The 10,505-nt window shown below is 40.1% G+C and overlaps 1 protein-coding gene across 2 annotated transcripts; it reads right to left on the bottom strand.

Annotated features, from left to right (window-relative positions):
- Positions 1-2,579: 2,579 nt before the first annotated feature.
- LOC140935395 (uncharacterized) lies at positions 2,580-7,495 on the bottom strand. Of its 2 annotated transcripts, XM_073384945.1 has the most exons (5): positions 7,142-7,484; positions 5,411-5,593; positions 4,421-4,564; positions 3,962-4,111; positions 2,580-3,597 (listed from the first exon to the last, which is right to left on the bottom strand). In XM_073384945.1, the coding sequence occupies exons 1-5, from the start codon at positions 7,419-7,421 to the stop codon at positions 3,545-3,547; spliced, it is 810 nt and encodes a 269-aa protein (XP_073241046.1). In that variant the 5' UTR covers positions 7,422-7,484; the 3' UTR covers positions 2,580-3,544. The 2 variants fall into 2 exon arrangements, with proteins under 2 accessions (XP_073241046.1, XP_073241047.1); XM_073384946.1 differs by lacking the exon at positions 5,411-5,593 and having other exon boundaries at positions 7,142-7,495.
- Between the last annotated feature and the right edge of the window lie 3,010 nt (positions 7,496-10,505).

The following is a 10,505-nucleotide window of genomic DNA, read 5'->3' as shown; positions in this document are numbered from 1 at the left end:
AGTCTTCTTCGCCTGATCGGCAGCTCACGATTTCCTAACAATCTGTCCAATTCCAAACGATGCTGCTGCACAAGAAATGCACTTCTTATCGCACGTAAATGCCACCAAAATGTTGTCATAATCGTAAACCCAAATACGAAAAAAATCGCGGCAACAAGTCGAAAAGTCCTTGCTTTCTTCTCTCCATGGCATTGACTACATTCTTTCCAAGTTGTCCTGTGATAGGTCTCCGCGATTCCCAGGAAGATGAAGCAAAGAACAATGAGAATGAAACCAACGAAAATAAATAACGAATTGCGCAGAATTTTACGCCTTAGAAATCTTGGCTGACCTTGCTCGTCCATCTTTCCATTATTCCATGTTAGCTTAAGATGAAATCGGGCTTAAGTCTGGAATTTACGCCAGAAAAAGAACAAACAGTCCATTCCACAAACCAAATAAAGTACAAAACAAACAGTAACAAGCACGACGACGGAGAATGATGCAGCATTGTTCATTGCGTGACATTAAAAAAAGTACAGACGTCACACATGAAGCAAGCTGTTAGCCGGACTAAATGAAAAATTGGTCACACATCCTTTTTTTGTCTCATAGTCAGAAATATCTCCCAAATTCGAAAATAACTCAAAACTTTTTATTTCTAGTATTCTTTTTTTTAATTTTTGCCATATATTTATTTATTTATTTAGAATATTTATTTATATTTATTGAATATCTTAAAAAATATTCAATTAACTGATGTCACGCAATAATCGTTCGCTTGGCGACCGCTCCAACCACACTACTCCAATTTGTACGACCATTTCAAAACATGCCGCTGGATTTGGCCACTGCTATTGACGTTTCTTTCGTCCTGTTTGCTTCGTTTGTTGTTTTATGGCTCGTTGTGATTGTGTGTACAAGACAACCGCTAAAAGACATCAAAACAACAGTGGAGCGAACGCCCAGTCGAGTTCTTCGAAGTGACACTGCCAGGGATCACTTTTACGAGGAGAAGAATCCCGTGAAGCTGTTATGAATTGCGTCTTATCACGATTCCAGGGCTTCCTAATGTATTGTGGATGGTTTGATCGTTCATTATGGAATTGACAGGGTGTACCCAGGAAGACCGAAGGAAGCAAAACAGCAACATTGTTGGAGCAAAACTAGGCGCTTTAAACTTGGCGGTCGAGCTTGAAGATCTCTTCGCCATGGTCTTTCGCCGTTCACGAACAATGATAAAGATGAATCCTTACCTGTTCACAACATGAACGCACCTCAAATTACGCTGTTAACGTTGTGAAACAGCCTCACTATCATTCACCAGTGGGCTTTTGTATGGAGATCGGAGGCAGTATCGATAGCTCTTCAGTAACAGTTGGTCACGTGATCAACTTTTCTAAACTTTTAGAAAAATATTTTTCGCAAGAGTATTTAACATTAAGGTGACACGCACGTTTTCAGGCGTTTTTAGTATACCTCAGGAGTAGAAATGACTACGGTTGCCGAATGCAGTTTCTCTATTTTACAGGAGATTTTTAAAATGATATACCTAAGTATCAGGCCTCTTAGGGACTAGGGGAGAGGGGCTTCTAAGGCTGAAGAGGGGAGGGAGGGGAGGGGGAAGAAAGGGATTTAAATTTTCTCTCTCCCCTTTATCTCTCAGAAACACCTGGCCAGGCCCAGCTGTTCATAGTCTCATTAGCACTTACCTGGGGTTAGAATTTGATCCCGGTTCTTTTCCCTTTATTCAAAAGCATTTCCTTAGATAATTTTCTCTATTCGTTTTAGAGCATACAATTATCAAATGGTAGATAAAAAGAATGAAACAGAATTTGCTTTTTAAGCTTTCATATCTGATGTCAAGTTTTGCTCTTACCCTCAGTTGCCTTAACAGAGTTTTAAAAATGACCCAACCCTGATATATGACTTATTTATCATAGAAAATTTAACTGGGTGGTAAGGCCTTACTAGGCTGCGAAAGCAGACTGACATATTAAGTCAAAGTGACTACCAGACATACATCTGTGGTCATAGACAAGGTAAGGGTTAAAGACTGTACAAAATCTCACCATCATAGACTGCAAAACAGTCCGTATTTTTGCGTTTTCAAGTACGCGCGAGTAGTCAAACAAAAGGTCTGGGCGTGTGAGGCTCGCACGCTTCGCGCGCGCAAGACTCTTACGACACGCTTTACCGATTTCTTTACTGATTTTGAGGAAAAAAAACGACTGTTTTGCAGTCTACACCATCATGAAATTATGGCATTGGTCTCAAAATTTGGGTACTTGCCGAGTTCCCAAAAGCCTCACCTTGAAGTGAAGCTATGTTTAAAACCTTTCACATGAGAACAAAATATATTTCTGTATCAAAGGCTTCGATACCTATGCTAGAACTAAAACAGAGGCTTGGGACAACTCAAACATACGACTCTTTCCATTTCTGACAATTATATGGCTCTATAGTTTAAAGTTTTATGCAAACTGGTCACATGACCTACTAACGTGCATGCCTAAGGAGTAACTTTCACAAAATTGATCACTTTGTCAGTTTAGAGAGAAGCTATTCACACAATGGATAAGAAATCTTGGACCACAGACTTTCATTTTAACTTGACTTTATTCTTCACAATGCAAAGTTACACATTCCGATCTAGGATTTAACTAAACTAAAGATTACAAATCCATTAAAATGATTTGTTCATTAGATGAAGATACCCACGCCAATATACGCAATATTGAAGTCCGTGGCGGTAGGAGTCGAACTTCTTGCAAGTTTCGCTTCACGCATTCTACAACGATTTGAAATTCCCCTTGACAATACGTTATACCGTTAACTACTTGGATAAACACATCCCTCTATATTATGTGAAAGTTCGTGGTTCATGTACTTTGTGCCACAAAAGTGTTGTATATACGGGGAAAAAAAGATGCGAACTTCTAGCATAAATGGTACAAAAATAGTTCTCGCCTCTAAAGATAACACATGACTTTACACATGACCAACATCAATTTTCTCCTAACCATATCCATAGATTGTCCAGAGATTAGGTTATAAGAATTAATAAATTGATCACCTAAGAGAAAATGCTTTGATCTTTTATCAAATTCTCTCAACACATTCTTTAAGGAAATGTATAGAGATCAGTTTGGAGAATTTGTATGTGAATATTGGGGCTTAAAGGGTTAAAACGCATCTTAAGATGGATTACCACTGCCGCGTACACACGAATATTTTATGCGTGTAAACGTTACAGTTGAGCGAGTTTTGACTTTCACGTTTAAACGCGACCTTTCATAAACTTTATTTGCGCACAAACGTAAGCAAAATTACGCGACAGTGGAAATGCACTATAATTCGTTTTTCTCGCGTATATATAGCCAAGGTGTTTCAACGAAACAATGTAACTAACGCTCTACGAGAGTACGAGACGCGAGGCAAAATAAAAAAATAATTCTAGTATAAATTTTTGCTTTAATAGTAAAAACGTGTTATGCAGTACAATATAAAAAACTCTCTTGAGTTGGTCCAGGTATTTCCACTATTAAAGGAAAATCAGCTTTTTCTACTGAGGAACGTCTAACACGCCGGGGTTTCTTCCTCCTTTTCTAGTTTTCCCTGCAAAAAGATCAGTCGTAATACAGCCAGTGATTACAGTCAAAGCAAATTGTGCGTACCTCTAGAAAAATTCTGGCTACGCCCCTGGTCTGTACAACTACGAAACGGATATCATCATGACATCCGCCAAAACTGTAACGACACATTGACAATAACAACCCATATGTACGCTAACAATTCCTACCCTTTATTTTTCTTCGCCGTACATATAAAATCCTCCTGTTTTAACACGTGGGGAGTTTAAAAGTGACACATACAGAGACACGTCGACTCAGAACGGCAGACATGATATGGAACAATCAGCCCCTGACTCTTGTGTTTTCTTTGCTGGGGGAAAAAAGACTTTTATCGAGCGCTGACCTACCTTTGTAGAAGCCGGGTTTTCCGCAAATAGTTCGTTTGTATTCGGGATCCGAAAGTCCTTTTACCACTGGTATCTGAATGAGTTCCAGAGGCTCAATGCATTTTAAGCAAACACCAGATTCTGAGCATTCCATACACATTTTTCCACAAGCTATAAAATGAATAGCAGGAAAAGACATCTCTTTAAATTGCTTTTGTTTCGATGAGAAATCAAGTTTTTTTTTCCTTCGGCCTGGAGGGCTGGAACTCATTTTTTCAACAAATGTTGACGTTGCCTCTTGAGTCTCTTAATTGACAAAACGTAATGCAAAATACGTCGTTACTAGCGTTCAGATACACAGCCTGACAGTCAAATAAATCTATTTATTTGATTCAAGTTTCCAGCGTCTGTAAGAATCAAGAACTGGCTGGATAGAGTTTAACCTCAGAGTTGTCAGATAGACCAAAATATTATACTCACCACTCTTGTTTTGCTTGGCTTCACTCGACACGCATTTGGTAATGTTGCTGTTTGGTGGGCTGTACAGCTTCAGTCCTGGTTTACATTCAGTACACACTCCATGACTGCTACAGTTCACACAACCACGGGGACACTTGAAACGTGCTGCAGTGAGGCAAAAACGTAAACGGGAGCGTCAGGAAATTTCACATATTAAGTGAGGTAAGAATGTGATTTCCAATGCTTTGTTTATTTGTTGACAGTTAGCTTGGGCTACTTGTGTTGACACAAGACCACCTCTCTTTGGAGACAACTTGTAAAAAATACCAGCCTTACGGTCGGCGAGACTTGTTTTAACAGTTTGTTTTAAACCGCCCGTAAGCGACGACAAGATCATGATTCGTTCTCCTAAAAGTTCAAATTAGAGACCTTTGAGGACGAGGACGAAATTTAGACCTCCTTCAATCAAAGCTTCATTTAACTTTTTTTCACCGGAAAAGTTAACACGGTTATTTTTATTGAAGAAGGCCAAGTCCTCTAACAAGTACAAAATGATATATCTTCTTACATTTTAAAACTTGTTTTCGTCATTTCGAAATTTTGGCGAAAACCCGAAGTAGAATTACGACGGCTATCACGTTTTCCCGCCAAGATGGTGATGGTTTTTGTTTTGGGCGTCCTTTATTAGTCTTGAGAAAATACTAGCCGTGCGCGTCTTAGAATCTAAGGGCCAGTTACTGTTTAAACAAAGTCTAACTTAGGCCGCGGTTTAAGAAATCATTGAATCTCTACATCTCTTTCTTAGTGGGTTAGTTTAAGAAAATAAGTGCTTTTTCAGTCTATGGTATATACTTTATTGAAATTGTTCGCGATAACTGGTGTTTAGATAGAAGCGTTGCGGCAAATTGAAAATGGCTTAGAACGTGGTTTTGTTATTTGACAAGGGCTAAACTCTGTTTAAACAACTGGCCCTAAAGTTTCCCTACATAAATTAGATGGTCCGTCGGCTACCTGTGGTGTTACGTTCACACTGTTGACGATACAGATCAGGATTTCTCCATTTCAGACGCCAACAGGGCACGCAGATGGTTTTGTTACATCGAGGAAAGTTAAATGTTTTCAACACAAATTGATCATCACAAGCAACGCAGGTTCCATCCAAGAAGTCAGAACAATTTCTAGGACGCTCTGAAACTAAAAACACATTAGGTAAGGATATACAGTTGAACAAACAATAAGAAATTTGTCTTTGTCGTGCGAGTCTTGTATCATTTTAAACGAAGATGTCACAAGTAGTGAGGAGGCACAGAACGAGCCACCCAGCCCCCAGAAGGGTTACTCCTGCTCTCGTGTATGAACGTTTTTCCTTAAGCATAAACACAATGAAAATAATTATCCTATATTCAAAAAAAATTCGCCCTTTCTGACTGGCTTTGATCCCCTGGCCAATAGAGAGGAGAAGTCGTTACGTCACGTTGCCATGGTAGCAAAATTTCTGAATGACCAACCTCGTCCCTAGGGCGAGGCTGCTGGATGACAACAAACCGAAAACACTCACTGAAAAAAAAAGTGAATTCGCACTGTTTCAAACTTCATCAGTCTTATTCAGTTTCATTTAATAAGTCAAATGTTGGTGAAATTTTCTGGGGTTGAATCGAAAATTAAGTTTAGGCGAATTGTTCGCTCATTGAGAACAACGGCAGAACTAAAATTCGCTGAAACTGCCCCAAAGCGGCCAAAAATGCTAAGAACACACCATAATCAAAACAAGGAGACAAAGTAAGAAATTTTGATGTATTTTTATTTCTATTTTTGACCCCTAATAACGATCGCTGAAATCCCCAAACAAACCCCATACAATTTTTCTGTTACGCATGCGCAACAACTATTTCTCTCTTGTAAGCCTGGGTTACCTGTGGTAGAACAACAGGAGGAGTATAAAAACTGATCATGTTAAAATATAGAAAGTGATACAGAGCATGCAGGGCAGGCATGGCATCGTCATTACTGACGATCACGCCCGGGCGATCACGAGGTTAACCAACTGGGAGTATGACATCAGTTAGAATGAAACACGCGATCTGGATCAAAACATGACCACTCGCGACTGCCAACAAAGCCCCACTAGCAGCAGTTGCGACAGGACCAAAAGACTAGAGAAACGAGGGTGTTAGCTGTCTTTTGCTTTACGCGCCACTCGGCTTATTCACGTACAATACTTTAGAAGACAAAAGAGAGACAGTTTCGTTCTCCCTAGCCCCGGCACGCCCGCCCCGCACGTGCAAAACACCTACGAAAATACAAAAGGCCAAGAGATCTGTCCAAAGTTCCTATTGCTATTGCCTTAAGGCAAAGTTAGTACTGTCGAGGAAAACACCCGGGTGAAAACGGATCTTTGTGGAATGTGTCTATTTTAAAAGCGATCATATAGTGTTGCATTCGCATAATTCAATTTTTGTTTTTGTCTTTGCTTGTTTTTTTGCTTTTTTGTTTTCGTTTCAATTTCTAAACACTCGTGTGACAGCAAAATTGCAAAGGGAAACAGTGCCTACGGAGCGCAGGGTCATTGACTTGTGAAAAGGACAAAAAAATGCACCCCTCTGAGCCAAGCGGGTGACAGTAGTTCATCCTCGAAATTTATTAAGAACAAAAAAACATTTAAAGAGCAACGAAAATGTCCTGATCTTGTACAAGCTGAATACATCATTATACTGTTTATATTTTTTGGGTTTATCAACTTACGCCGATCGCAAGGTCTTCCTTGATTTCTTCGCTGCCATTTCCAGCGATTTCCATTGTACGGTCCCATAGGTTTTCCATGATTCCATCCCAGTGGTCGAAAATGTCCACCTTGATTTCCTCCGTGCCATCTCCGACGATTTCCATTCCACTGTCCCATTGGCTTTCCATTATTCCATCGCCTGGGAGGTCTACGACCAAGTCCGCGAAATCTTCTGTGGGACTCTACTGCAACAAACAGCACAACAGCAACGAGCAACAAAGCTAACAAACTGCTCTTCATTGTGATGGTTGAGAAGACTCGCGCGCGCAAGACTGAGAGAAGTCGATGTCGCAGTGCGTTTTTGTAGGCTGAAAAATCAGTAGATCTGGCAGAGATCCCCCTGGGCAGATCGTGTTACCCTGGCAAATTAAGTACGTAGGAGTTAATTGAAGTATCAATGCGATTTCCACCCACACATCCGTAAACTTAAGACCGGGGGAACACTATAGGGAAGTTTGGGTAGAGCAAGTGTGCCGCTTCGGCTCACACTCTGAAACTGTTTACGCACGAAACTTGGAAAAGTTACACAAGTTAGCTTTTGTGGGGAGAAAAATTGTTGGTACTACAAAAATAGACCGCTCATAGCCAACTTTAAAACTGTTTTAAGGGATTCTAGGCCAAAAAGTCGTGGTCCTGTTTAGCAACACATTCCCGTTTAATTCAAATAGGGGAGTGCCCTCCACCTTTCCCCCCCGCCAGCCCAAACAGCGGGTTGAGTTCCAAGGTCACATCGAATTACCAGAAATTCTTTTTGGGTTTTTTTTACATCCGTGAATCATTGAATAACCACTCAAGTTGTCAGGAGGTTGCCGCAATATCCGGTAGACATTACGCATACATCCGTCAAATGATCATGTAACACGTACGAGTTTCCCTTGGCGTAAGTTTCGGTAAAAAAACGTTTACTAAACTTGTCTGTGAGACGACACCTTGTGTAATGATACTTGTTTGGGGAATATTCTAGAAACTTCAAAAATATTTCTACTAAATTTCAGACAAAATTGTTACAGCACGATCTCTTGTAGAGGATCTTTGATTTCCCCACGTTACTCACGTCTTCGTGTTAAACTCGGACCACAAGATTTAAAATCTCTACCCAATTTTTTGTTTTTTAATGCCGCAGAAATCTATCATTATCATTATTATTATTATTAATTATAATGGCAGAAGCGGGTAACAATTATTCCAATCATTGATGGATCGCTGGGATGTGTTAAGAACAACGTCGATAAGGCTCTGAAAGACCTCTCTATTGAAGCCGAGTGCCGCAGCTACATCCTGCAAAAGACGGCTGTTCTGGCCTACGCAGATATCTTGTGAAGAGTTGTCATCTGCTAAGCTTAGAGGACTGGCAGTACTCCGCCTAGTAAATTTCCCTATTCAGTACAGCAAACACGCACACGTACTGTGAAACTTGAACATAATAATAATAATAGTTAATAATAATAATAATAATAATAATAATAATAATAGTAAAAATAATAATAATAATAGTAATTGTTATTCAAAATTTTAGAAAGAGTCAAATAGATATAAATACCAGTTACGCAATGCTTCCGAGAGTCTCTCTTGTTTTGAGTGATATACGATTACCCCGCGTGAAACATCCCACGGACTTGATTTCTCTCACTCAAAGGCGAGTGTGAATACATGCCATTCATTCAGTTTAAAGAATTCATTACAGGTAACAACTTGGAGTGGCTAAGGGAAGACGAAAATAAAAAAGATGGAAAGATACAATGATACAATTCAAAATATAACACTCATGAACATCACTCATGATTTTAAAAACGCAGTAATTTAATTTCCGACTCAAATACCAAGGTGAAGGGTGGAATGAACTTAGTCATGAGCCTTTAGAGTGTTCCCCGACTCAGCCGTTAGTTTTGTCCCAGTTCCTGAGTGTGTATACACTTTTGCGAGTATTGCACAAAAGTCAGACGGTACTGTATAAAACATTTAGGGCGAACAACTTTACTCCGTAAAAAAGGAAATATACATAGACATATGGATAAAATAAAATAAAAATTGGGGGTGAGGAACTCCACGCGAGGTAAATCAATCAGCAAATATGATAATTTCCGTTTTAGGCTATGTTGACACGGTACCGATGAATTTTTGACCGGTTGAAAGTTCGTGTTAGATGTTTCAGTCACAGTGCGCTAACCGTACGAAAATTTAGACGCCAAGCCGTTCAAACTCCAAAATCGAATATACAATACCGGCGCGGTGCAGAACACCGTGACCGTCGAAAAGGCATGGTTGCATGAATGTTGACTCATCCCTACCCTGGGTACCAGAGGTTTTTCTCGCGTGCGGCGGGACTTGTCGGCCGAAGGCCGACACAGCTTCGGCCGTAGGCCGAAGCCACGCTGGCACCCAGGGTAACTCATCCCTAGTCATCTTCCAAGTTGTCTCTACTCATTAATTATCTACTAGGGAACTTGTACAGAGACTCAGCTGGAGTCAGACAGACGATCATTACGTAAGAGCTCGATCCAGGATCACGTGCAATCTCCAAGTGGACGCCGCAGCTTAAGCAAGTTTAATGGGAAAAAAGGTAAAAAATGAGCATTTTTTTGGTCAGTTTTTTAGGCGCCAAAAAAAAGACTGCAATTCAAGTCGTTTTATTTCCTAATGGTCTCCCTAATTGTACGTCAACCTGAATTACAGCCTAACAAGTTCTCTGGTGGGGAAAAACGAAGAGAATGCATGAAAACGCGAACAGATGGGAAATAGAAATGAAAAGGAAAAAGAGGTGTTGGGGGGATAACTCCCGCGTTCCACCCCTCCCTCACGTCACTCCAAGCTGCCCGCCATATTCTCTAGATCTAATAGGGAAGTAACTAAATAAACGCAAACGATCAATCTACCTAATTACCGCAATTATTTAATGTTAATGAAAATTCTTCTTGATATAAAAACCTGTAAAACTGTATTTGATTAACGTTCAATTTTTCGCAATAATAATAGACTGCAAAACAGTAAGTTTTTTTCTCGGAATCGGTTTAGTGTAGCGTAAGACTAGCGTGGCCCGAGACCTTTTTTTTGACTGTTCGCGCGTACTTGGATACGCAAAAAGACCAGAAATACGGACTGTTTTGCAGTCTACAATAATAAATTAGCCATATCATATCGAATATAGCTAATCGGGAGCCGATTAGGCTCCTGAGCTAATTTATTATTGCGTAAAATACTTCAGTCTGATAAAGGAACTGCGAGGGATGATAAAAAACGTGCCCCATAGCTAAGGAAATGTGGTAATCTACCCATCCGAGAAAATTTGGTAATCACGTGACCGTACACCGAGCGAGCGACCGTCCG

The sequence above is a fragment of the Porites lutea genome, chromosome 4 (assembly GCF_958299795.1).
Source record: "Porites lutea chromosome 4, jaPorLute2.1, whole genome shotgun sequence".
NCBI lineage: Eukaryota > Metazoa > Cnidaria > Anthozoa > Scleractinia > Poritidae > Porites > Porites lutea.
The sequence above is the reverse complement of the archived record's forward strand: the minus strand, read 5'-3'. Positions and strand labels throughout refer to the sequence as shown.